The sequence below is a fragment of the Saimiri boliviensis genome, chromosome 2, assembly GCF_048565385.1.
Source record: "Saimiri boliviensis isolate mSaiBol1 chromosome 2, mSaiBol1.pri, whole genome shotgun sequence".
Taxonomy (NCBI): domain Eukaryota; kingdom Metazoa; phylum Chordata; class Mammalia; order Primates; family Cebidae; genus Saimiri; species Saimiri boliviensis.
In genome coordinates, this window is record NC_133450.1 from 56,641,986 (window position 1) to 56,669,671 (window position 27,686).

Genomic DNA, 27,686 nt, shown 5'->3' on the forward strand with positions numbered 1-27,686 from the left:
CACCCATAAATTTTAACTCAAATGCTGCCTTCTCCCTGAGAGGCCCCCCTAGTGCCTTGTCAGGACAGCTTTCCTCTTTGCTGCTTCTGCACGGGGCATCACTCTGTAGGTCTCATACAGGCCAGTGTATGCAGCTCCTGGACAAGCTTACCCATGGGGCCTAGCAGAGTGCTGACTCCTATTAAGGGTTTAAATAGGGGAAAATAAAGAAAGGCAGCCAAAGAACTGTTTAGGGAAGAAGGCCATGAGCTTAACTTCCATGTTCTCTAATGAAATTTACCTCTTTCCTAGAAATTATTCTCAATGAAAAATAATATTCATTTAAACATTGCACATTTATACAAAGGAACTGCTTTCCTTTCTCTGCCTATTTAGATGTGGGGTAGATCTACTTTAATACCCAACGTTTTTCTTATTCCTTGCTCAGCAGAAAAAGCCTACTCAAACAAAAGGAAGAAACTGACATATTTTGGATTGACAGATGTCAAGGGACACTACTGTCTAATTTCCTTGTTGATTAATTTGAAGGTAATTTCCTGGTAACCCAGGCTTCCACAACTGTATTTTAAGTGGCATGTTGGTAAGAGAAAATTAATTTCTCTGTGTTAAACTTGCCAGCTTTTGAATTAATTGCATGAGCATAACAATCAATTAATAAATGTTAGGCAAACAAGGGAAAATCGGTCAATTAAAAATGACAAAATTGATTCCAAGGGTAGATAAACCAAAAGTTTGTCATAATGCTTACTTCTAAGTTTAGATCTCCTGCCTCTGTACAATTTCCCTCCTACTTTTCTACACAGCATTCAAATTGCTGATGCTTTATTCTAATTTCTTAGAAATAAATCACCACCTAAGCCCTCCTTGCTGCTTTATTGGGATTAAAGAAGCCACACACATGTAGCAGTCCCCCAGCAGCTCTGGGGAGAAGGTCATCGCTTTGGGAAAGTGTGCCACCCACAGTACTCTGCAGAAGTGTTTTTGAAAGGGAGCCTTTTCAAAGTGGACCAGTGTTCTCTAAATATTTGCCAGGACATTCTGTCAAGAGGAAGCTCTGTATATTGTCTTCCTTTCTCCTGGTTATAAACTCAAATGCCTCCCAGAGATCAGGCAAAATGGGAAGTGGCCAGGCCTGGAGAGAGTGCTGGTCCCTCGCAGAGCACTCATATGAAACCTTCTTAAACACAGTGCTGTGTATACTTTCATATCTGCAGCTGAACATGACCTGGGATGCATAGATTTGTTCTTCAGACCTGGATTTTGAATTTGTTTCTTTACTTGAAAAGCTAGGTGCTTTGGAAATAATGTTTCAAGAAAGTATAGGAAAAATAAAATTTGTCTAGTAGAAAGATCTTGCAGGCTGCATAGGCTTTATAGCTATAATGGAAGATTGTCATTATTTACCTGGCCTGCTATATTTGTCTTTAGTCCTGACTGGGTAGTGCGTTGTATCACAAAATACTTTCAAGTTTCCTTTTAGACATGGATTAAAAAGAAATCAGAGATTGCAACATGCACATCACAAATGTCTCTATTTTGCCAAGGGCATTCAGCATAATGGATATGATGAAATTTCTAGAATGATTTTTATTTAAGCACATATAAGATTTCTGAATAAAGCTGGGAAAAAATATCAAGACTTCTTTGGTATACTTAAACTTCTAAGTCCAGCTGAATCTTCACTTGAATGTTGACAATTTCACAGTCTTAAAGCTGACCAAAACAAAACCCACCCTCAGGATGCTTTGCCATCCACCAGCCCTTCCCATCTCAGTAAGTGGCACCAGCCTCTGGCCAAAAGCTTAAGAGTGTCCTTTGATTCCACTCTTTGCCAGCCACCTCACATCTTATACATCAAGAAATTCTGGTAAGTTGACCTTCACAGGGTATCAACACGCAACTACCTGACACCATGTCTTCCTGAGCTACCATCTTCTCCCTCACCTGGGCCTCTGCAGGAGCCTCCAACCTGGCTTTCCCAATTTTACTCGGGGCCCCAGTGATCAGCCAGAGATGTTTATCAGAGCTCATCTTTCCCCCTTGGTCTGCCCTTTTCATTGCTGTATCTCCAGAATCTAAAATAGTGCCCGGCAATAAATTCATCTCAGAGATACTTTGGAATGAATGAAATTATGTAGTTTGGAAGAAGTACACATGATGTAGGATCATTTGGACACTTGAAAAACATTATCTGACCATGTAGAGACCAGAAAAGAGTAGGAGAGTCACCCCTGAATGTGAGTAGTTTAAACATCTGTCAATCAACTGCTTGCCTCATCCCTTCCTTCTAAAGTGTTATGAAGAAGGAGATATTGTGGGTGGGTGGGAACAGTTTGCCCATCCTGCCTAAAGCCCCTCTCCTTTGGGGGTTATGTCTGCCTAAGCCAAAGTAGTGGAAAAAAAAATCAAGTGCTGATTCCAGTTCTTTTAAACAGTTGCATACCTACTTGGCAGTTATGATAGCAGAAGTCACTCCAATAATCAAAAGAATCATTACTTGTTTTGCTAAAATCCCAGGGAAATAGCACAAGATGTAATATTTCAGCACTAATGAGGTTGTGCCCGAAGAAGTGTGATTTTAATTATGATGGATTTGGAGAATCCATTGCAAAACTGCAGGAGAACAGCATGTTGTGCCAGTTCCAGGGAAAGTGCATTAATATCCCATGTTTTTGTTTTATTTAGTTATCGCTGGCTGTGTGGAGAATCACCTAAGGTAATGGTAGAACTACCAGGAACTACATCAAATAGAACCCTATAAAGAAACTTTTCATTTTCTCCTCCCATACTCTGGACGGAGAGTGTATACTATAGAGGAATATTTGTCTTGAGTTGTCTTACAGGCTTACAAGATTGCTTTGCTTGGCCACTGACAGTTTTGATCCTGATGCAAACTTTCTAGCACCTTCCATCCTTCAGAGGTTGAAAGTCACCACTTTAGCACAGTGGCTCACTAAGCCTTTATACCGGCAGATAGAGGAAAGGAGTTTCTGTAGAATTTCACTTCGTTCAAAAGACTGATCTGGGTTGGGTTTGAAAGCTCCTGGTGGAAGTCTGCATATGAGCAGTGCACTGATTACTTCATTAGAACCCTGTACACTTCAAGAGCCATATGCTTTCAAGTTTCTTTAAATGGTATTAAGGAAAAATATCCTCAAGGCATTATTTTTAAAGGGGACTTCAAACGCTCCCCAGAAAAAAAAAAAGTACAGCACATTTGAACTCCAGGGGGTTGCAGGAGAAATCTTACTTAGCAAGACTGCGAAAAACGGAACGATCATTTCAGTTTCAGGGTAAAGTCAGTGTTGGTCACAATCAGGGATACATTTGAAATGTGGATGGAAGAAAGATGCAGAAAATCCCCAAATCCTTGAATCCTTACCATAAAATAGCAAAGAAGAAGATGAAGAAGGAAAATTTTTAAAAATATTTTCCCTCTTACATTCAAGGGAATAGTGAGAATTGAATATCTTGTTCACTGAAAAAAATTGATGAATTCTTCCCACTTCATTCCATACAGAGGACCCTTCTAAAATAATTCTCCACCCCCAACTTGTGCTACACGTATTTAAACATATATTTTAAAGACCCAGAAAGCCACGCTACAGGTAGAGGTAAAGCTATTCATTTTGAGTCTTCCTGCAGAAGGTCGGCTTCAGAGGTCAAATCAAAGAGATGCTTCTCCAAGTGTAAACTCTTCTTTTCTAAATAGATCCCAACCTGATCTCATTTAATGCATTGTTGTGTAGTTTCTTAGGCATTATAGTTGCCGTATTACATACCAAAAGGACTCTCGAGAAATTCTCCCGAATTGATCATTCTAATTTCTTATGTATAACTACTCTATATTCACTCAGAGGACAACTGCCTTGTATGCTAAACCATGAATCATAAAAATTGGTCCCTTTGTATGTAGGTCTGTATTAAATTGAGATGCTCTTTTTTTTCCCCCTGTTTGTTCCCACACTTGAGTTCCTGATGTCAGTTTGTTTTTGGCTTCTTGAGCATATTAAAGTTTTTCTAGTGCTTATGATGTTCTTGCCAAGAGCACACTTGCAGCAATCTGCACTAGAACAGTCTTTGTGCCAATTACTTCAAAAAGTATTCTTTAAAATAAAAACGGGGAGGGGGAGGACTTTTATTTCAGGGAAATTTCAGGTTATAGCGTGGTGGTTTCAATTTTTAGAGTCCATCTTCCCGAAATGATGACTTACAGTCTCTGAAATGTGCATCTTTGTTTGGGGGCTCTTTTTTTTTAAGCCTTTCTTACAAAATGGAAATCCTGATAAAGACATACGAATAGCAGCGGGAATCAGTGGTATGGAGGAAACTGCTGTCGCTGCTGACACCACACCCTCATCTATTTAAACAGCTTGGGAAAGGAAACTGCTAGAAGCTTGTTAAGGAGTTTCCAAATGTGTGACTGAAAATGACTATCTCTAATCAGGGCTGAATAAACCACACGCAGCAAATGAGCGGGTGACACGCACAAAAGTCCTATGAGTGTTTTGAATTGCATATGCTGAATAGATAATAACCTGTGTCAGTGCCATGGGGTCTTTTGAAGGTTAAAAATCTTCAGTTTTATCGAATCATTTATATAGAGAGAAATAAGCACATTTGGGAAAACAAAAGAGGAAAATACAAAGGGGTGTGGTCTCTGAAATGTACTACTGAGTAGCAGAGAAATCACTGGGCAAGAGATTACAACTCTTTTCTTCTTGTGCCTGCCCCTAACTGGCCCTGTGTCCTCGGGCAGGACATTCCAGCTGCCAGGACCTCAGTCTTCACATCTTTAATGTGGAAGGGTTGGCCGAGGGGTCTCCATGGCCCCTTGCAACTCCAGCTTGCTTGCAGTCTTTCTGGGATGCTGAACCCAAGAGTTACTTGGCACTGCCATGGATTCATTCATACCATAAAGCGAGACATTTCAAGAGGCCTATTGCTACTAGAAATTATTCTCATTTAGAATGAAATATGGGGTTGAATTAAACAGCCTTATAAAATACTAGCTATAGAATTCAAAGGGCAGCTTAAGAAACCTGAAAGAAAATGTCCTGGGCTATTAATTAAACACAGAACATCTGTGCCTAGCAAAGAGTGTAAACCAAGAAGAGAAAGGAGATAGAAAGTTACAGAGGCTTAGGATTTGTGACGGGTCAAGGCTTTGTGCTTAAAGAGATTGGATTCAAATACACTCTGCTAAGGAAGGGGTAGTCTCAGATGCAGCATAGGCAGGCTCGCTTTCCCAAGGAAAAAGGTAGATGCTGAGAAAAAAGATCTTTGTCATCAAACAAGAACTACATGTTGCCCAAGTATGCCAGGGAAACTGAGGAATATTGGCTTCAAGTTTGCATTCTTTCTCATACATAGCGTCTAAAATGCCTTAAGAGAAGTCTCTTTGTTCGTTTAGTACTTTAAGAGTTCCATATACCTACTGCAACCTCTTGGGAATTGATCATTTTTGTGTTTGATTATTAAGGAATTTTATATCTAAATGTGGGGAATATTGAGGTTTTTTTCCCAAAATATATATGACCCATGTATTTGCTTTAAACAATTTTAATTATAAGAAACAGAGTCACCATTATTTGTGGTTTCCCCTTTAAAGGGATGGATTCTTTAAAAAAAAAAAATTCAACTCAAGAGATAGCAGAGTTGCACTTCCTAGGGCTGGTCGGTCTACCCACCTACATGGACAATTCTCTTCACTTCTACATCCTCTAAAGCTGAGGAACGCGGGAGTGACTGGCTTCACATTTTCCTTTATAACCGTTTATTCTCCTAGAGGCCCTGAAGTTGAATATGGGCACTGGGGAGGCTACCCTTCCATGAGGCTGCCTTCACATTTTCTCACAGCAGCAGAATGTTCTCCAGGACTACCGTCTTCGGCAGAGGGGTACCTGGCTGTCTCTGAGCATCTGTGGCATTTATTGCAGTTCAGTGTCTGTGTCCAAGTTCTGCTAGTAAAACTCAAGAGAAACAAAGGCTAAAGAGACTAACTTAGAACAAGACTAGTTGGGAAACTCAAGACATGAAAGTAAAACGCATATTCAACAAAGGTGTTAAGCAAGAATAGGAAATAGAAAATACTTGATTTATGTTACATCTTGTGTAATAAGAGCTCATGGGTTCCAAAGAAAGTGCGTCAGTATAGTATAGTACTTCTTCCTGAGGTGCTGGTGGGTAGGGGGAAGCAGTTTTTCTTTCGTGCCGGACGTGTGACTAGTTCTGAGTCTTCTTTTTTTATATAATCTTGCCGGAAAATACAATTGCAGTCTGTAATATTGAGAACTGCCTCTCTACCCTCAAGACAATGACACTAAACCACAGGGGGCTTCGGGGGCCATGAAGGGCGATATCCCCCACCTTCACATCAAGTGATAGAGGAATAAAAAAGTTCCCCTCCACAGTGGCACAATGGTCCTCTGTCCTTCTCTAGGAGACTTTAATAAAGTAACTGAATCAAATGAAATTTGATCAGATGTGTATAGTTCAGCCTTCTTGCTTTGCCCCTTAACAATTTATCGAGGTGTTTCTACCCATGGTTCTGTTTTATTAAATGATATTTGAAGTGTTCCACTCTCTGAGAAAATGTGGTTTATATCCTTGGCATACATTTACATAATCTCATTAAGGAGATCTCTCCAGCTTAGTTAAACTATCCCAATAAAAAAATCTTATCTTTGGGAGAAGAAAGACTATTTTCTCCAAAGGGAACAGGAAGCAAATGGAGGGGGGGTGGGGGCAGGCACATTTTGAGAAGCTAAAGCTGTAATTATAGCTATATTTTTTATGTTATGTATGTGAAGTTTGTTAAAAGAGATGGACGGGAAATAATTCTTATGTTTGGAGGATACAGTCATGTAAGAAGAGACTGCTGTGGCTAATGTATTTTAAATGTGGGTTTTAAAAATAATTTTTTATTTGCTGCCTTAGAAAATGTTTCTGCATTTAAAAAAAAAAAAAAAAAACACAAGGGTGAAAAATTACTAGCAATCTCTCAGCTCCCCACTGGAGCCATCCAATGAAGGGTTAACCTCTCAGGATCCCGGGAATTAATCAGGAGCTCAGCCAGGGGCCGGCAGGGTGAGGGGGAGGGGATTGGCAGAGCTTAGCCTCCCCCAGAGGCTTACAGCACTACAGTGCAGCCCACTGTGGTGCGGCCACTGAGAGAATGCAGACCTTTTCACAGATAAGGAGTGTGCACAGGAAATATGCCCTGATCCCACATCAGCCAAGTGTTCCTGCTTCTCATGCACTGATCCTCCATTTTCAAACAGCCAAAAGGCAACAAGTTATGTTCTACAGAGTAGGATATTTTTTAAGTACAGCTTTAATCATAAATATATGTTCATCTTTCTTTGCTTATTTAGAAGGCAGTCTGTGATGTGCACCTGGGTCATCTTTATTAAGATCTCTCCATTCAGCTCTCGTGATGGAGAGGAAGCTGCAGCTGGGTGGAGGGTATGTCCTGCCAGCCACTGTCATCTGGGGCACTTGGAGTTCTTGCTGTTATGCACATTCCCAGACCCCTCTCTTGATTAAGAAAATCTGAACCTTTGGGGTAGAAACCTGGGAAGCCACGTTATTCATAAGCTCTCCAGGTGATTCTTGTGCACATTCAAACATAAGAACCACTCACCCCAGAGTTTTCTTTGTTTAAAAAAAAAAAAATCCCTCACATCAGCATTAGGTGTTGTAGGCTTTCCAATCAGAGTAAAGAACAAAATAGGTTTTCCCTCATATCCCAGGGACATTTAGTCCTTTTAGTTATCTGGGTAGTGAACAAAGTGAGTTGACATCATGTGGAAGAGTAAGAATACCCATGTTCACATGCATACTTGTACCTGAAGTGTGTTTTTCATTAGGAGTTTAGCACGTCAGTGAGAGCAGAGAAATAAGCCCTTGACTTCTTTCCTTTTCCCCTGCCTTCCATAGTCTGCAATGTCCTTATGTATAACTTCAGATCTGTCCATTTCCTGAACCAGCCTTCACTCAGTCTTTGCAGGAATCAGACCGAGCATCAAACAGTACGTTCCAATTATACCACTCTTCCTGCTCACCTCATTCCCATTTAAAACATGGGAAAGATCATGGAGTCCCAGAGAATTAACGCTTTCTATGTAATTGTAGACTTTTTATGCCATAGGATTGGTTTCTGCCAGGCTTCTTTCCTAACTTTGGCTGAGATTCTCTCCCTGGAACCCAGTTTCACCTGCTCTCTTATCCATCACCAGAGCTGCCCTTAAGTTGAGCCCACTTGAAGTCCTGACAACCTAATTCCTGCTGATCTTCTATCCTTAAGTGCTGAAGCTTATTCCCTTACTCCCTAATATTGAATATCCCTGATCTTAGGGAAATTTAGGGGGATAAACTCCCAGAAAGAGCCCCACCATCCACTTGCTTCCTGAGTTGACAGCCGTCTCCATACACGGCCGATGACAGCACTCCAGGACCACCTCTCCTGCGGCATCCTCCTGGGCCCTGGATGAGGTCTGCATTGCCACACAATCCCTGGATCCCACTTCCCCCTTGTGAAGTCAACTCTTTCCTGTTCTGCCTTTTCTTATCCCCAGCTGCTAAAGTCCCATTGTGACTTATGACAAAACCTACAGTTTTAGTTCTACAGTCAGTTTTTAGAACTAAAATCTGAGATGCTGTAAAGGGAAAGGAAATGCCATTCCACCGTGCTCCTGCCTACCAGAGGATCTAAGAGCTCCTCTTTCCATTATGAGCCTTCTTCTCCATGGTACTTGCATCTGTGGAAAAGTCCTTGGTTTCAGCTAAGGCTTGTTTTTATTGTTATTTGTTGTTTTCAGGCCTTGTGCAAAGAGAGACCTAGGTGGCATGAGTGAAACAGAAGCAGATCTGCTAGGGCAGATGTTCCAGCCGATGAATATAGTCTAAATCCTGGAAACCCCACTCCCTGTAAATTTGCATGAAGTAATTTACACAAGGTTGATATTCTCATGCTGGTTCAGATTAAGTTGTTATGCTGTAGGCTAGATGTTTAGGTTCAGAAGACCTGGCTAAGCCCTTATCTTTCAGCAGGTTTCAGGCCACCTCAAAGCGCCCCGTCACTTAAAAATAATTAGCTGACTCTCCCACCTGAGCTAGTGATTTGGCGATCTGTATGCTAAACCAGACTTCTACAGAGGGAAAAAAAGAAAAGGGACCAGAGCGCCAGAAGGAAGCTTAATTTTTAAGGTAAATTTGGATTCCCTTAAAGGACAAGTGAAGAATCTCTGAAGATGCTCTACACCCAGGGACTCTGTCATTTTTTTCTGTGCCTGCAGCCTTTTTGGCTCCCCTAGTTGCCTAGCCCTATTCTATACTTTACATTATATGTGGAAAATAATGCACAGAGCACTTGGCACTTCCTTTTGTTAAAGAGAACATTTTATATTACTAGAACTGAGATTTAGTCCTAAAAGAAAGGAGAATGGCTTCCAGATGTATTTTTCTGTCATGGACTTCCTTTCCTCAAGTATTGACAGAGGGGAAGTTTTATCAAGGTCTTTGTGATGGGCTTGTTTATAATGAGAGGATATTAGTGGAGCACATCTAAGTGTGTATCACTAACAGAAAACTGAAAGGAGCATATGGCAGGAAGAGAAATATACATTCGCCCAAGCAATGTGGCTTGTTAACACTCCCACACTCATCCTAAACTCTGCGGACATGCATTTAACAGCATCACACACAGCCACTCCTTGTAGCAGAGAAGAAAAATAAAAAGTCAAACAATGATTTCCTCACTAGGGGATGATCAAATAATGCTAATGTGGGCATTTTTATCAAAGATGATGGGATTTCAACTCAGAACTATCTTGTGCATTCTGCTTCACTCTTGCTGGCATCTGGGCAGTGCTGTGTAAGGAGTTTAGAAAAATGAGTTTTAGCATTTTTGTACAGCTTTTTATGATGAAACAGGAACAATGAAAGGAAACACGAGGTTTGAGCTCTTATATAAGACCGAGCTCAGGGGCGCAGAATCTTTTCGTTCAGAAAGCACTTTTGAAGAATGGATGTAGATGAGACTTAAGACCAGACTAAGATGAACCTTTAGACCACTGAGGCAGCTTCTACCTGGCATAGGCCAAAACAAAGCTTATTTCAATTCAGATATGATCCATAACATCCCCATTAATTCAGTCTTAAAGTCAACTGCATTTGTCAATTTGCAGCTGTATTCTGAAACACCTGCCCCCACTGTAGGGTTGTAAAGGAGGAGGTGGGGTAATGCTATGGCACAGGAGAGGCCCCTCCATTAGGCATTTGGATATAGAACTCTCCAGGGATGAGTGAGAATCGTAGGCATCATTGCCTGATTCTTTGACACCATTTTATACTTGAGGAAATCCTACCCTGCCAAGCTAGAAGACTTGCCAAAGTTACCAGAACCAGGACTGAAAGCAGATGTTCTCTTTCCCAATACAATGTTATTTTTACCACCACGATATTCCTTTCATTTTAAAGCAAGTAGATTTTTTTTATAGTTTCGTGGCTCTTGACATATTAGAATCTAGGCTTATATATCTGTACACACTATCATTTTCCATTCACCTGTTTAACTTTACAAGGAAGCCTTACCCATTCTTTGATATGTTAGCAGTGGGATTGGTGGTGGTATGGCAAGCTTGGCATTTATGTTAGAATGGAATTGTGGATGGAGAAAAACGGTGCTTAAGAGCTTTCAGAAATGTTGTATTTTTTAAATAAAATTATTATGGTGCAAGAGGACCTCAATTTAGTGAATAAGAAAGGCAAAAACATAAGTTGCCTGAGGCTTCAGCTACTCAAAGGGGGAAAATGCCTTTGGCACTCTTATCTGTGTTTTCTCCGTTGGAAATTCTATTGAATTTCTTGGTCTTAACGATCACCTCCAGGAAGAACAAAAATAACCTTCCATAACTATACCTTCAACTATCATCACTTAAGTGCCTAATTCTTACTTTCATCTATCCCCTAGACGCCTTCTCCAGGATCTTCCCAGGCTGCTAAAGTACAAACTGTTCACAGGGAAATCATCTTTATCTTCACCGGTTACCTTTTAGTTACCATTTAGCCTGTTGTCTTTATCATCCTATGGGACAGGCACAAAATTATGACAGCTCTTCTCAGGTCCCACTGCCAATTTCCATTGACTGCACCGGCCATCTTGGCCCCATCTCTGTCTTTTCTCCTGCTGACACCAAGTGAAATGCTCCTGGATCCATTCAGCCAAAAGTATTTTCTTCCTACCCTGAACTCCTGAAGATCTTATTCCAAACCTTTCTTATGGAACATGTTGATTAATTAATCAAACAGTATTTGTTGAGCATATACCACACATCAGGCATATACCTAGGCACTTTGCACACATTTTCACCCCCTCCAAGTAGCCCTATAAGACTTGGGTTTTGTTTTTGTTTGTTCGTTTGTTTGTTTGAGATAAGATCTTGCTGTGTCATCCAGGCTGGCATGCAGTGAAGAATCACGAATCACTGCAGCCTCGATCTCCTAGGTTCAAGCAATCCTCCCACCTCAGCCTCCAAGTAGCTGAGACCAAAGACATAAACCAATAGGCCCAGCTAATTTTTTCATTTTTTGTAGAGATAGTCTTGAACTCCTGGGCTCAAGCAATCCTCCTCCCTGAGACTCCCAAAGTACTGGGATTACAGGTATGAGCCACAATGCCCAGCCTGGAAAACTTTTAAAATGTCACTGAATATTGATGCCAGGGCCCTACCACCCGAGATCCAGATTTAACAGCTCTCGGCTACAGACTGGACGTGGGGACTTTTCAAGACTCCCTGGGTGATTCCAATGTGTAGCCATGGTTGAGAACCACTGGTGTAACTCCAATCCCATTTGCCAGATATTCTCGGATAGTTAGTATTACCTCTGAAGCTTTAAAACACAAACAAATGCTGGACCCTAGCCCAGTCCCATCAAATTAGAATCTCTGGGGGACTGAGTCTGGGAATTCACATATTAACAAAGCTTCACAAGTGACTCTGTATTATCAGGATGAAAAACCACTTTCTTGATCAGATACTGAATCATCTCCCTCTTATGGTCATATTAGAAATAATTATAGATGTCTTTCCCCACCTCAGGGGCTGTAAACTCTTTGAGGACAGGTTTACATTTGATTCGCCTCGATCAGCTTCCTGATACCTAGCAAGGTCCCTCATACATTATGCATTTTAGAAACTAAAGAACCAAGAAAATACCTTTCCCTAACTTTATTAAGAAAACAAAGAACGGCCAAGCACAGTGGCTCAAGCCTGTAATCCCAGTACTTTGAGAGGCCAAGGTGGGTAGATCAGTTGAGGTCAGGAGTTCAGGACCAGCTTGGGCAACATAGGGAGACTCTACTAAAACACCATCTCTACTAAAAATCAAAAATTAGCAGTGCCTGGTGGCACATGACTGTGATCCCAGCAACTCAGGAGGCTGAGGCAGGAAAATTGCTTGAACCTGGGAGACGGAGGTTGCAGTGAGCCGAGATCGCGCCACTGCACTCCAGCCTGGACTGCAGGGTGAGTAACACTCCATCTCAAGAAAAAAGAAATCTTTGCAGAGTACTTTTCTCTTTGTACAAGGTTTTAAATCTTTGATATACTAACCTGGAAGAAAAGCAAGTCATTTCATTTATCTTAGTATCATAGTTGTACAGCTATGTACACTTAATAGTGCCAGAGCTAGGATTTGAACCCATGAAAGAATTTGAAAAAATCAAATTCTTTTCTGTACATCTCAGGCCTTAAAAGCAACTATAAAATGAAAAATTCAGCTATCTACATGTTTGGATACATGCTGTCAGATGTGTTTCTAAAATTTGAACATAACCTGTCACCTGGGGGAGAAAAAGCTCTGTTGGCATCATGAAATGAATTTGGAAAAAAATATGTTAATTTAAACTTAAAATTTTGGGATCTAACAGGTATCTCTTTCTTCTCTTCAATTCTACCCTCCCTCAAACCCACACACATACATACAAACAAACACACCCTCTGATTGTTCTTTGACATTTCTTGACAACTATTTAGTTACTGCTCTGGTAATCTTCTTAGACATTTTTGTTTGTCTTTCTTTTTAGTTTGTGCTACTTCTCAAAGATTTTTCAAATAACTTGAGCTTCTGGTTATAAATGAAATCTTTCACCAGGTGCGGTGGCTCACGCCTGTAATCCCAGCACTTTGGGAGGCCAAGGTGGGTGGATCACAAGGTCAGGAGATCGAGACCATACTGGCCAACATGGTGAAACCCTGTTTCTACCAAAAATACAAAAATTAGTGGGGCGTGGTGACACATGGCTGCTATCCCACCTACTTGGGAGGCTGAAGCAGGAGAATCACTTGAACCAGGGAGCTGGAGGTTGCAGTGAGCCGAGATAGTGCCACTCCACTCCAGCCAGCCTGGTGACAGAATAAGTCTCCATCTCAAAATAAAATAAATAAAATCTTTTCAAAAGTTCATATATAGTTTACTTAAGATAATCAATTGGCATGTGGCATATGCTTCTAAAGTTTCATTCAATGTGAATGTGCACACAGGCATAACTAAGTTGAAGTGACACTTCAGCAAGACATGGAAACCTGGGTTCCAGGCACTATTTGCCATTTTCAAGCTATGTGACCTTGGACAGAGATGAGCTTTCTGGAGCCTCCTTCTTCACCTAAAATTTAAAAGGGAAAGGAATGAAGATAGACCCTCCCAAGTTTTCTTCTGAATATGAAATGTTATGATCCTTTACAATAGTCATTTATCAGGCTTTTGATCAACACCAAATTAACACTTTGTCCTTGTCCTTACTGGTCGATATTTTTAAAGGCAAACAGAGACATTATAATAAAATGTGTAGAAGTCTTTACAGTTTATAGTCACTGTTATCTCCATTTTACAGAAAAGGAAATTGAGACACAGAGAGGCTACATGACTTGCCCATGGTGACAGAATCAGAAAATTGCAAGCCTAGATTCCTACTGGACCCAACTTTGACCCCCGTCAATACCATGATGGCCACAGGCAAAGCTGGAGATCAGAGGCCAGGTCAATCTGATCCACCAACAGCTCCTGCCTGGTAGCCTGTCTGCCTTCCCAAAATGTTTTTTAACCCAGATGCCTTTAAATTGTTTTGGAATGGAATACCAAGTGGGGATTTATTTAGCATATCATTTCTGGATGTGTGTTTTCCTGAGCATTTATAGATCTGTGTTTTTCCAAGAAGCTGAGTGTTCCTGATAAAACAAGACAGATAATGATAAATGAGCATCTATGTAAGCCTAGCTGGGAGGAGGACCAGGGACTGTTAACACCCCTCCTGTGAAGTTAATCCTATTTCTTTTAGCTATTTCTTTATTAGTTAATGAGGTCTTGCAAAAATGTGTGTCTGTGATGGTGTTTTAGCATCCTTGCCTCTAGGAACATTTTCAAATATTCATAAAGTAGCTCATCTGACCAAAGCTTAAAGCAAAGGTGCATTAAGTATGAATTTAGTCAACTTCAAATGTGGGTGGTCGAAAAGCTGCTGCTGAAATAACCTAAATAATCCTCCTTATTGGTGTTTCCAGATCCGCAGCTGTGGGCGCAAATATGAAGGGTGACAGGGAAGAGGTATTATTTAGAACAGCTAGGGCTCTGAGGGGCAGCCCTGTAAGCTTTGGTCCTGCTTCCTGACTGACAGTAGTGTGGGCTCGCTATTGAAAAACTGAGTAACTTAAGAGAAACAGAAATAAAATGGAAAAGGAATTGCTAGTCGAGCCCCTAGGAAGGAGAGCAGACGCTAGATCATATTGTTCCTGGGAGGCAAGAGACCTACTTCCCACTCCAGTTCCTTAGAGCAAAGGAGGGAAAGTAGAATCTCAAAAGATAGTTTGGCACTCAGTGATAGATTTGCAGCTGCAAAGCAAATATGGAAACGGCCACTAAACCAGACTCCATGGTACTGTGAATCATGGCAGTCACCTCTATTGCCTGGCTTTGGAGGATTCCCCACTCTGTAGCAGGGTCCTGGGGACACAGCTAGAGTTCACACGCATGTGTGTGCACCCACACACACACCCAGCCCTTCCTTCTGCGTCCTGAGGGCATAGCAGCACACATCCTTCCTATTTTTTACCCTTTTATGATTTTGTTTCCCCAGAGCCTCATTTGAGTAAGTTCTCACTATGGCTCTTCCATGTGCAGTTTATACACGAAGGTCTGCTTGGTTCCAGGTGGCCTGGACTATTTTGGGCAAGAAACTGAAAATTACAGCCCAATATTTCCCTTCCTATTTCTGGGCAAATACCTCTGAGCTGCCGCTAAGATGGTTCAAGTCTTCCTGACCCTACTTTAGTATAAGCTCCAGGGACAAATCATGGGCCAAAGTCCTCTGACCGTCAACCCCATAGGGCACTGCAATAAATCACTGTGCCCCTGGGAACGCAGTGCTGCCTAGCGGGAAATATCTATCCTCGAAAGAACCCATTCATGTCATTGCCACCGAGTGCTTTATTCATCGGAGTCTTTGGCCGTTTGCAATATCAACCCCTGAATGAAGGAAGGCTCAGAGCCACACATCTGAAAGGAGACGGCCAAGTAATCCCACTCAAGTATAGGCTTGGAGAGAGACAGACGTCGCCCATTAATAAGGGCTAATAATGCAGACATTTCCTTTTGCAGCTCAGTGCTCAACTTTTTGGTCATTTTATTTGGTTATGAATTTTCCCTCAATGTGAAAAAAAGTCCTTTAAAAATAGCAAAAGCACCATAAGAATGCTGCCTTGAGGAAGGCTTGGAGCGTAATACTGCTGCTTTTCTGCCTCTTGCCACAAGGACACTGAGGGCGTGCCGACGGCCATTATGACTAGAGAAGATACAAGCTAATGTTGGTTGTTCCAGATGTAATTTTGCATTTCTCAAAAGAAATGCTGTTATATCTGGGATGTAAATTTGACTGGTGTCCTGTACTTAATGCTCTTTTACAGGTGATTCACATAACAGGCCGGCTACGCCTGAGAGTGTCGCTGTCCCACGGGAGGACCGTCCCCAGCCAAATCATGGGGCTCGTGGTGGTTGCACACGCCTTGCCTCCCCCGACGATCAATGAAGTCAGAATTGATTGCCATATGTTCGTCACTCGAGTAAATATGGACCTCAATATCATTTACTGTGAAAATAGGTACTTCGTTTTTGTTTTCGTTTGCCCTGTTGCACGTTGCACATTGGTGAGGGTTGCGTTTCGGCTGTCTGAAGGATGGTACTGTCCCAGTGAGACTCATTCTAAATCCTGACCTTGTTTTGTAATGGCCACTTGGACTGACACCAAACATGTTTTTTATCTAAAATTTGCATTGCTGCCCTGATTTACGTTAGGGACAACAATGAAATGAATCGGGATACCCAGGCATCCTATTTTGGCTGAGAACCCAAGGAAAGAGCAGGGCTTAGATGCCATTGGCAAAATGATGCAGGAAAATGTTCTGCCTGATGCCTCCGCAGGACCCCTTCTGAGTAACTCGAGGGCCCAGCCTCATGGTGGTCCGGGTTCACATAGACGCTAAGCATGGAAAGAACAAATGAGACTCTGAGGCCTCCAGAGGAAAAAGGATGAAAAAAGAAATTTGCAAAGCTATTAAATAAAACTTTGTCATCCTGAGGATTTCACTTTTATAAATTAAGAAAAAGATGACTCATCATATAAATGAGTTGGCAGTTCTTCCTCAAGACTAAGCTTTTATAAAAGGACTTCTTAACCTCTGGTTTAAAAGTTCGCTTTTTCCATTAAGCACAAAGCAAGGGATAAGGAAATGGGACAGTGCCTCTTCAGACCTTTCACCTAGAAGCTAGCAGCCCATCAGCAGACTGATTTGAACAGGAAGCCACGGAGTCCAGGGAGGGCAGTGGAGAGGAACCACCCACGTACCAAGCGTGGGAAGGAAGCTTTGGCAATACTATCCATCCCCGGGTGCCACAGGGAGAATTACTGAGTCAATTTGGGGAGGATGCTTTTGCAGCACTGTTGTCAGGCTTGTTCACTGAGCCCTATGAGTGCCCTCAAAGGAGAAACTTAAGAGCAGAATGGTCAAGTGACTTGGGGAACTGACCTCGCCAGAGACTAGCCAAGAAGAAGATAGCCCCTGCATTTAGTCCACTGGGGAGCTCTGAAGATGTTGAGATCAAATTGGAAACTGCCTATTATTTCTGACCAGGATCCGATTCAAAGGAAAGAATTCACCCTGGGAAAAGATACCCACCTGAGCTATGAGTGTTCAATAGGGTAGATCTCATGAACCCGTTGCTGTTATTTGATAAGAAACTCTGAATCTGCATTTCAAGTTTTGTTGGCATTTATTAAACAGTTTATCATCGTGACATCGTGGGTATGTCTAAGGTATTCTGGAAGGTCCACAAAACATCGGGAAAGACACTTTAGCCAGAATGACTCGCTGGAGTTGGCAGGTCTTAATGAAGATGGCTGGCGTTTACTGATCACTTACTACACACGGGGCATGGGCAAAGCTCGTCACCTGCACAATTTCACTTAAGCTTTAGGGCAGTTCTGTGAGGCAGTTGCTGCTGCCATCTCCATGACCTTTGGGCAATTTCAGCTAAGAGAGAAACACTGACTGACTTGTCCTCGGCCCAGAGATTCAAAAGCCCATGTACTTGCTGCCTCCTGTGGAGTCTCCCTGGAGTCTCTTTTCCTTTTCTTCAGAAATCAGACTAAATGGCAGATGACTGGACAAAAAACCTCTGAGGGGGATTTTTCATATATCTGTGCCCATGAAAGAACCCGGTTACAGCCCAGCCCACAAAGCTATTTCTCCTCTGATTAAAAATGAAGAATGCTGGAGAGGGAGATCCACCCAGGGAAGAAGGGAAGACAGATGTCAAGTCCGAGCATGGACTATGGCTTTGCCTCTGAAAACACACGTCAGCTCCCTTGATTCAGACTACCAGCCACCTCTCCCTCCAAAGAACATGGCCTCATCTTATTTACCAAACTTCCAATGATTGTCCTATCCCAAAACATCACTTAATTTTCATTCCTGTGATCAACTCATTAATTCTTTTGACAAGCTCTATGTACCCGAATGCCTCATGGTGCTACTCTAGTAATTGAGATCATTTTCTGTGACCTGCTTTTGGCGTTTTTCTTCCTCAAAAAAAAAAAAAAAAAAAAAAAAAAAAAAAAAAAAAAAAAAGAACGAAAGAAAGAAAGAAAAAAGCTTTTCACAGTCCCCTATTAGCCAATACAATACAGCATTTTTTCCATCTGCAGATGATAGTAATTATGAAAAATACCTGTATGAAAGGTAATTGAATATTTGATGTGAGGAAAAAGCATATTGTGTGCCAGGCACTATGCTATGTTAATGTCATTCCATTCATTCATCCCCTCACCAACCTCTTGGATTGTCATACAGATGAAGAAACTGAGGCTCAGAGTAAAAGTTGCCATCAGGATTCTGATTGTGATACAGGTCATCCAACTGGTCTGGTGCCTTTGAGATATATGTGAAGAGACCCTCAAACACCAGGCTAGTCACATTCACCACAGTAACAGGCTCTGGTACAGAGAAGGGCTTGGATCAGTTTGAAGGATTTAATTCAAGAAAAGAATAAACTAAAGAAATGCCTTCCCTAAAGAATGGAGTGCCTTTTTCCTGGGATTTATTATTTAATTAGGGAATTGTTAACTAGAAACTAAGCCTTGCTCCTTGACTCCACAGACCGTTCTTCTCCGCATTCCCAAGGACAGCCTCGGGCAAAGCCGACATCAGCTTTCAGAGGAGCTGGCAAATTTCAGAAACACCAGTGAGGGAGGGTCTTTTAATGACATCCTTGTTCCTTCATTTGCAGAAATGGGGTGTCAACTGTGCTTGGAAAATAGCTAATAGTTTTAGGAAAACACCAACTAATAATCTGTTTCATACCAGAAACCCATGAAATACTTAGGAAACCCTACTTTTTATTTCCCCAATCAATCTTATCTTACCAAAAACCCTAGTTTGGCCAAAAATATTATTTAAATTGCTAGACACTGAGAGATTCACTTGCTGGGTAATATATTTTAATTATATTTCTTTTTTTGTTTGTTTTTCTTTCTTATTTCCCTGCCTTCGGGGCCAGAAAACTCTCCAACAATGATCACATGCGTTTCTTAAATGTGTCATTTCTAAAGATTTACTTCATATTTGAATAGACCATATGCCGTAAGTCATAAAAAAAAACACATGAAGAGTAAAGAGAATAAATTAAACAAAAAATATATTCCACTTTGGACTGACCAAAAGGAATCTGCATTTGGTAATACAGAGGGTAACATGCATTTTGACATGTTTGCATAAACCAGGAAGATTCCCCCAACATGTTTTCCAATTTGGGTTCTATTTTTCCGTGCTCTGCCTGAGGACATCGACGTCTGGACAATCAGTGACAGAGGCTTACACACACGTACTGTCGAGCATAAGCCTGGAAGAGCTGCTGAAATGGTTTAAAAGTTTTTGTGTGGAATCCACCACAAAGTACCAGTTAAAAGGGCCAGGAGTGAAAGCTGAGCTCCCAAATGACTAAGACTAAAAAAGATAATACCCCCAGGCATCTGTGTGTCTCCGCATTTAAATTATATCCCTTGAAATGCCAATTTGGACTTTGTGCCAAGAAGCTGCTGAAGCCCTTTTTCATGGAAATACCCAATAGAAGACCAATCTGTTTAAATGAAAGGTGTCTCTAATCATTTGGTATAAACATAACATGTTTTTATTTTATTATGTAACCTTGAATTATCTTGGCCTGTAATAAGGATATTGCATTGTTACTGATTCTCAATAATTTCATGGAATTATGTTGTCTAAATGTGCATTTTTAATGCCAAAGAAAGAGAAAAACCTATCTAATTATTTAAACACAATTGCTTGATCTAACACATTTCCTACTTTTGAAAAAGACTGTTATGTGTTAAAGAAATAATCTTATCTATAAAGGGTTTTCCTTCACAGTGCCACCTCCTCACGGGTACAGTAGTATAATGAAATGTGTCAGTAGATCTGTTTCTAAGTTGACAGTTGCTTTATATTTCCTCCCTTCTGAATTCCAGCCTGTGTTCTTCTTTTTGTAGGATTAGTGATTATATGGATCTGACCCCTGTAGATATCGTAGGGAAGAGATGCTACCACTTCATCCATGCTGAAGACGTGGAGGGCATCAGGCACAGTCATTTGGACTGTAAGTACCTCCTGTGTGTGGGAATAACCCGGGCTGATGTCAGCTCTCTCTGAGGCTCGTTTGGTGTCAGTGCTGACTTTTCCCTTCATCTTTCCTGTGTACATTTCAGATGACTGTCAGTGTGCAGTGAGAAAAAGTGAGACATAAATCATTTCAACTTGTGTTAGAATTAGATTGAAAGTTGGACCTCAGGCCCAGAGAAATTGCTGGATCTTTAGGCACTCACCCAGAATTCTGTGGTGTCTTGTGCTGTCTCTCCTATGAAGTGGTGGGGGAACTTCCATCTTAAGTGCTTCCTTGACCCTTTCATTTTCTGGAGAGCAACTTCCACTCTGAAATTTGTGGTCTCAGTTTCAAAATACACATAGGAGAAGGCAAGTTCAGATAAGCCAGAGCCTTATAAAAATGCCTACTTGCCCAGCCACAAAACTTAGGGGCAAGCCAGAGAGATGGGGCAGAGCACGTTGTGTGGAGACAGCAGCCTTCGAAATCAGTGTTTTCACTGTTTCTGGAAAAAGAGTTATTCAGAGGAGTAGGTATCTCCATCCCTGAACTCCTGGGAGATGGTAACTAATCTCAGCTCTTTGAATATGGCTCTCAGTCCCCAAGCCACAGGCTCCAAAAGACCCTCTGTGCATGTGAGCAAAGTGGGAGCATCGGTGTTGTGACTGGGCCAGCAACACACCAGCAGCATCGTGTGGAGCCCACTTTCCACCGCCATGGCTGTTCACGCTGTCCATGGAAGGGGTCTGACTACAGCACTGATCTGGTGACCCTCTTCTGACCAGAGGTTCTTTTTATGAGCATTCAGTAGACTCTTCCTGAAAGATGAGTTCCTCCCCCTGCCCCCAGCTATGTCCCTAGAAGGTTCTAACCCCAGTTTGGACCTCTGAGTTACAATACTGTCACATGCCACTTAGCCATATTTTGGTCAACTACCTCCCATATATATGATGGTGGTCCCATGAGATTACGATACTGTGTTTTTACTGTACCTTTTCTAGGTTTAGATACACAGATACTTACCACTGTGTTACAGCTGCCTACAGTATTCAGCATAGTAACATGCTGTACAGGTTTTGGTCTAGGAGCAAGAGCCTATACCTTACAGCCCAAGTGTGCAGTACACTACGCCATCTAGGTTTGTGTCAGTGTGCCCTCTGTGATATCCACACAACGATGCACAATGCTGCCTAGCGACGCATTTATTACAACAGATCCCCATCATTAAACAACACATTGGTGTATATGCAAGGTACCACAAATGAGATGGCACAGCCTAAAGTTGAAGTGTTTATGCAGAAAAATATTTGCCTTCTCTCCCCTTTCTTATCATGGTCAAAGAGAGTTATTTCATATATTTCCTGCCCGTTGCAATTATTTCTTCATTGCATACTCAAAAACATGGAGCTGTCGAGCTAGCCAGAGTCTCACAGTATGAATGTCCTGTACTGTGTTTTTAACCCTGTGTCAGCAACACTGACATGGAACCAAGTTGAGAGTCAGAATCTGTATATACCACGTATCTGGAAAGAGCCTGCCTCCAACACAGCAGATTCTATTCCCAACACAGAACGTGTGTCTTGATATTGCACACCAGGGATTTAGGGAATACACTTGTTGCTGAGCATGAATGGGTGTCGTGTATCATAGAAGCAGATGGCTCTTCAATTAATTGGGGGAAAAATGACGCGGTTTCCTGAAAAGAAACATCAGGTTCTTCATTGCTCAGAGTTTAGAGAAAAGGGAGAAAAATCAGGATCTTTGGAAGAAGCCATGGATATATTTTTGGAATAATATAGGCTAGAGATCCAGACTTCACAAATGAATGTATTGTTTTTAGGACACTGTCATAGACCATGTGTGTGGAGAGGGCAATGCCTTCTCATTTTGGAATCTTAATTAAGGTCTAAATTCAGAAGGCTGATGCTGTCCAAAAAAAAAGAACTTTGTCTTCCTCTGTTATTATTTGGAAAACATCATGCTGTCTCTCTGGGATTTGATTTACAGCTTGAAGAAACACAATTCCTCAGGAACAGTGAGTGAGGGCAGTTCATTTCTCCCCATTAAGCAAAGGTCTCCAACAAATATGTTTGATGCCTTTCTTTCCGATTTACTTTTATCTCATTTTCCGTAGCCAGAATAATTTGAGAGTCCTGAAAATAAACCGCTCCACCATTCACTATTGTGCTATTCTCCTAATTTTTCTGGTATCTTGCCAACTAATAAACAGGAAAGGTATGCTTTCAAATTCTGTGATTTTTTTCATTACTTGATATTGACATACTGGCTATTGCTTGATGATTCAGCCTACTAACAATGATTGGGTTCATTCTTTTAACTCATATAGATGACTTCTAATTTTGAGTTCTTTTAATAACCTTAAACACATGGAAAACAAATAGAATGAGCTGATAATTCTGCATAGTAAAATACACTTCACATATTTAGCTATCATGCTGTGGAATAACTCCACAATGTCAAGTAGCACACAATTAGTAAAACCGTAGGGGGAGGAAAAAGAGCGTTTTGATCCTGAAGAAGTTTGATCCTAATCAGATTGAAATTTCAGCGTTCTTGTAGTGCTTAATATCTTCAATCACACACACACAAAATCAAACTGATTCCAATGTCAGGTTTTGCATTCTGTGACTGAAATAAAATGCTAAAATATACAAATGCATCTCGCTTTGTACAATGAACATTAACATCATTATAAAGTAAGATTGAGTCTAAAATTGTGTGATGGAATGTCTGATGTTTACCTAATTCTCAAACCAAAGCCAGCCCAGTAACAAAATGACAGAGCATGTAATAAGTCCTGGTTGTGTAAACACTGGAAGAAAAGGCAAAAAGCCAGCACAGCATCTTGCTTGTCCAAAGCCCTAGGCTATTACCGAAGGAGGCCTCAAGTGTGCCTTCTTGGCAGGAGAAGGTCATGGCGACATAGAATCAGGTCAAGAATAAGATAGAATTCTAAAACAAAGGGATGGTTAAAAAATAAACCACATTAACTATTTAGTTTTTCTTCCTAGAGCTATTGGCACAATTCCTGGTTCTGTCCTGAAAGATAGGTTATAGTCATCTGATAATATTTCTGATTTTTAACTATCTGTCTTATGCTCCAGTTTATCAATAAAACTTTTTTTAAAAAGACTTACTAGTCTTTGATAACTAAAAATACTATCTTTATCACTTATATCTTTTTTCCTTGCCTAGGCATCTATAAATCCATAAATGAACTTGTCTCTAAAATAAGAAAAGTAAAGAGGAATCTCAGTTGGACCAGGATTACAACTCTGATAAATTGAACCAAGAACTTAGACCATCTACTCTTCCACTAAGCTAACATGAGATGACTGATAGTTCATGGATTTCAACACAAAGAATCAGTAAGAATCACATTATTGATACCAACATGGTAGATTAGTAGAACCACACTCTAAAACCAAGGGAGTTTTAGGGGCCCCTTCTTTCACACTGTGACCAAAGAGCTCTGTGATTTCTTTTGTTTAAAACCAATCTCACCAATTCTTTAGGTCAAATCAACATTTAAAGGTTAGAATTTTAAACCATTTATATTAGCAATTTTGGGGGCATCTTCACCTTTTCTTCCCTCCAGTTTTTCCATTGCTCAGGAGGTCCTGACTTGGGAGGTGATCAGTAACACCTTCCCACAGTTACACACTCCAGTTACCTATGGTGTCTGTGTGGCTCTTCAATTATGAGAGGTTTCAGCACAACCACCTACCACTCTACTTCTGCCTGTAGCCCCCCAAAAATAGAATGCTAAACCAAACAGAGATGCATGCTTTGCACTGCTCTTTATTCCCAGTTTAATTCAGCCCTTTGTCTAGAGAAGGAGCTGAATCTGTCTTGAGATATTCCTAGGGTTCTTTGTGGGTCAAATCAGCAACAACTTTCTAAAACCTTAAAGAGTGGCCTAGGGGAAAACTTCCTTTCTCTTTATGAGGGTCTGCTCCACCAGCGAGGCTCAAGCCTCTGGAGCTGTGGGATTTCAGAGAAAAGGAGCCAGAGACTGTAGGTGTGGTGGCAGTTTTTTTTCCTTCCTAACGCCTTACCCAGTCTGAGAAAACTCTGGAAGAGGTTTTCAGAAAGACAGAAGGACTTCAGATTGTCTTTGAGATCATATGTAGTTAAAAAGCATGGTCTATCTAATATACTTGGGGGCTGTTTATTAAAAAAAAAAAAAAAAAACAACTAGTAGCTTAAGTGTTCATTTCTTAATTATAAACTTCTGTACTTTCTAACAAAACTAATAGACAGCTACCTGATATAATGCATTCCATGCTGTTTTGCATCAATAACCCCTACACTTCCCTCCTGAAGGCGTCTCATCGCCAAATGCAAGCAGACTGCTTAATGCAGGACTAATTAGTATATCCCCTTCCAGTCTGCAGGCCCTCCATTGTAATTCCTTCCCAGCTCATTTTTTTCCACAACTGAGCATCAATCAAAGTAAGTGCCCTGCCTGCCTAGGCAACACAAGATGTCCTCCATGCATTTGTCATCTGCCACACAAACAAAGGGGGAATTTAATTGTTGGTGTGGGTATGCAGCCACTGCACACAGGAACGGAAGCTGCAAGTGAAGGAAGGAGAGAAGGTGGCAAGTTTGGTGGGTGGGCCAAATGCAGATAGCACAGGGGACCTTTTTCTGTTTTCTGATCTCAGCCTTTCTTCAGGGATTTAGCTGCAACCTGGTCATTGGCTGGAATTTCCCCAAAGCAAATAACCTGGACTTTCCCCTTCCGCCATATGAATATGAAAATTCCCATGAAAGGAAATGCACGTAATAGCTACCATGTCTGACTTTCTTCAGAAGCCAAGTCAGCCTTCATCGTGTGCCTGGCCATTAATGGGAAAAAACTGTCACAAGGAGACAAGATACAGGCAGGTTTTTATGCAGGAGTGAATCTGTATTATTTTGTCTTACTTTTTTTGGTTGGGGAGGTGGTGATGGTAGGTACCGACAGAGAGACAGTGCTAGTTTTGGCTCAAGTCCATAGGCACGCAAGCACAGAGACTAGCAGCCAGTGAGAGGGCTGAGCTCCAGGTGCACATCCCTGCTGGGCTTGCTGCACTGTGCATCAGCGGGGCAGTGGCGTTGGCACCCTCTAGGAACTCACAGAGACTCAAGATTAGAGGCTTTTCCAGTCAGAATCTGCAGGTAGCAAGATCCCCAGCTGACTCATATGAAAGCTTGAAAAAGTACAGACTAGTATTTAGAAGGCATTATTTTACGTGAAGTAAACAGTAAATACAAACTGAGTATCTCAGTTTTCTTTTCCTCTCAAATTGGATGAATTCTGAGACTAGCAGCTAAAGGTGAGTAGTGAAGTAACTCTGAGGGTACTTGATCAGTATTCAAATGAAACAAGAATAGGATTACTTGATAAAGAAGCTGACTCCTTTACAAAGATGTAAAGTTTTAAATATCAACAGGAAAAATTTAACAGAGTATACATAGTAGTAATATCCAACCTAGTAAGCAAAAGATCTTACTGGTTTTTTCCTCAGGTGAATATTTTCCTTTGTGTACTTGACTGTGTGAATGAATATGAGCAGTCATTTTTGTTACTGTTCAAGTTCATTTAACATTGTGAGTGATTACTATATGCAAAGCCTAGGTCATTGATGTGAGATTTCAAAAACAACTAAGGTGTGGTCTCCACCTTCGAGGAGCTTACATACTGGTAGAGAAGGCAGCATGAAACAGCCAATTCTGAATAGCTGGTATAAAATGAAGTCTGTTAAGATGAATGGACAAAACACAGAAACCCCAGAGGTGAGAGCAACCAAGAGGAGGATGGAGAAAAAGCCCCAGGACAGGCAGATTTTCCCTGGACTTTGAAACAGGATGGCAGGAGATGGAGGAGTGGTCTCAGGCACTGCAGCCTTAGAAGAGCGTAGGAGAGACACAGAATCCAAACCCGTGATCTTTTCTGCCTCCCCAGAGAGCAAGCTAGAACTTTGGCTGACACATTCTACTAAAATTCTCACATGGATTTGGGAGTTTTTCCTTATTATTATTTCAATTAGTAGCTGCTTTCATTATAGTTTTTGAAAAGCTTTGTATTCGACAAAAAATAACCCATTGCTCTTATAAGGCATGATCCGAAGAAGGAAAAAAAAAATCAATACTTCGGAGTCATCCATTTTAACCTAAATCAATTAACCTAAATAAAATCAATTCCATTATTTCTTATAATGGCATCTTGTTCTCAATCTTATACAACTATTTTTGAACTGTTTCCTGAAAACATTTATTTAATGATACCCTACATATCTCAAAAAACCTCATTCAAACTTTTTTTTCTTAACACAAATGAGTAGCAGAGGATTTGGGGGGCCGTTGTTGTTTGAGATGGAACCTCACTCTGTCACCCAGGCTGGAGTGCAATGGTATAATCCCAGCTCACTGCAACCTCTGGCTCCTGGGTTCCAGCAACTCTCCTGCCTCAGCCTCCCAAATAGCTGACATTACAGGTGCTTGCTACCATGCCCAGCTAATTTTTGTATTTTTAATAAAGATGGGGTTTCACCATGTTGCCCAGGATGGTCTTGAACTCCTGACCTTAAATGATCCACCTGCCTTGGCCTCCCAAAGTGCTGGGATTACAGGCATGAGACACCATGCCTGGCCAAGTGACAGAGGATTTAATTCTGTATGTGTTTAGCATACAACGGTTTTTCCATACATGCAGAGTTCACTAAAGATCAGGTTACTCAAACCTCTTTATGAACTCCCCCATCTTTTCTGGCTTCCTAGAACTTTTGGTGGGGGCATATCAGCTAGAATGCATCTGGTTACAAGTAACAGAAAATCCCAGAAAAAATGACTTAACTTTCTCTTCATTATCCAAAGACTTGTTTAGAAGATCAAGATAACATCCCCATCATCAATTCCTCATAGGGCAATGTCCAAAATGAGGAAAGGGTCCATCAATGTTTTGTGTTCATTTGACAGTGCACAGAAAACCTTCCCAGAAGCGCTTCACCCTCACACCACAGGGAAAGCCCCTTGTGTCTCATAGTCCCATGTGTCATGGAGTGCCCAAGCCTAAGCCACTCACTGGCAAGGGGGTAGAATCATCATACCTGGCTTAAACAATCAAGGTTTATTCTCCGGGGAGTTAGGAGGAGGCCATCCAAAATTAGACTTCTGTTGTCCAGGAGGAAGTAGCAGAACAGCTGTTGAGCCGACAGTCAACTATAACTGCTACATGGAATAATCTATGCTTTCACATCAAACTACTTGGACTTCTAAAAATCTACATAATGGATGAACAAATGGAATTGTCTGGGCTCCTGGAAATATTTCTGATTTTCTGAAACACTAGGTTTTATATAGCTGTGCCTCACTACTTACATTATTTCTTTTTAAAGATGTTTAGGCCGGGCGTGGTGGCTCACACCTGTAATCCCAGCACTTTGGGAGGATCATGGCGTCAGGAGTTT

At 41.2% G+C, this 27,686-nt stretch overlaps 1 protein-coding gene and 1 long non-coding RNA gene across 15 annotated transcripts in view; one reads left to right on the forward strand and one right to left on the reverse strand.

Annotated features, from left to right (window-relative positions):
* NPAS3 (neuronal PAS domain protein 3) overlaps positions 1 to 27,686 on the forward strand; it is an 856,499-nt gene that overhangs the window by 810,542 nt on the left and 18,271 nt on the right. For all 14 annotated transcript variants that reach the window (XM_074393339.1, XM_074393341.1, XM_074393340.1 and 11 more), the window contains 2 exons: positions 15,963 to 16,156; positions 20,099 to 20,205. In XM_074393339.1, coding sequence (XP_074249440.1) covers positions 15,963 to 16,156; positions 20,099 to 20,205 — 301 coding nt within the window. The remainder of the gene's footprint in view (positions 1 to 15,962; positions 16,157 to 20,098; positions 20,206 to 27,686) is intronic.
* The window catches only part of LOC141583571 (uncharacterized), a 180,540-nt gene that overhangs the window by 116,131 nt on the left and 36,723 nt on the right, over positions 1 to 27,686 (reverse strand). The gene's annotated exons all lie outside the window — the stretch shown is intronic.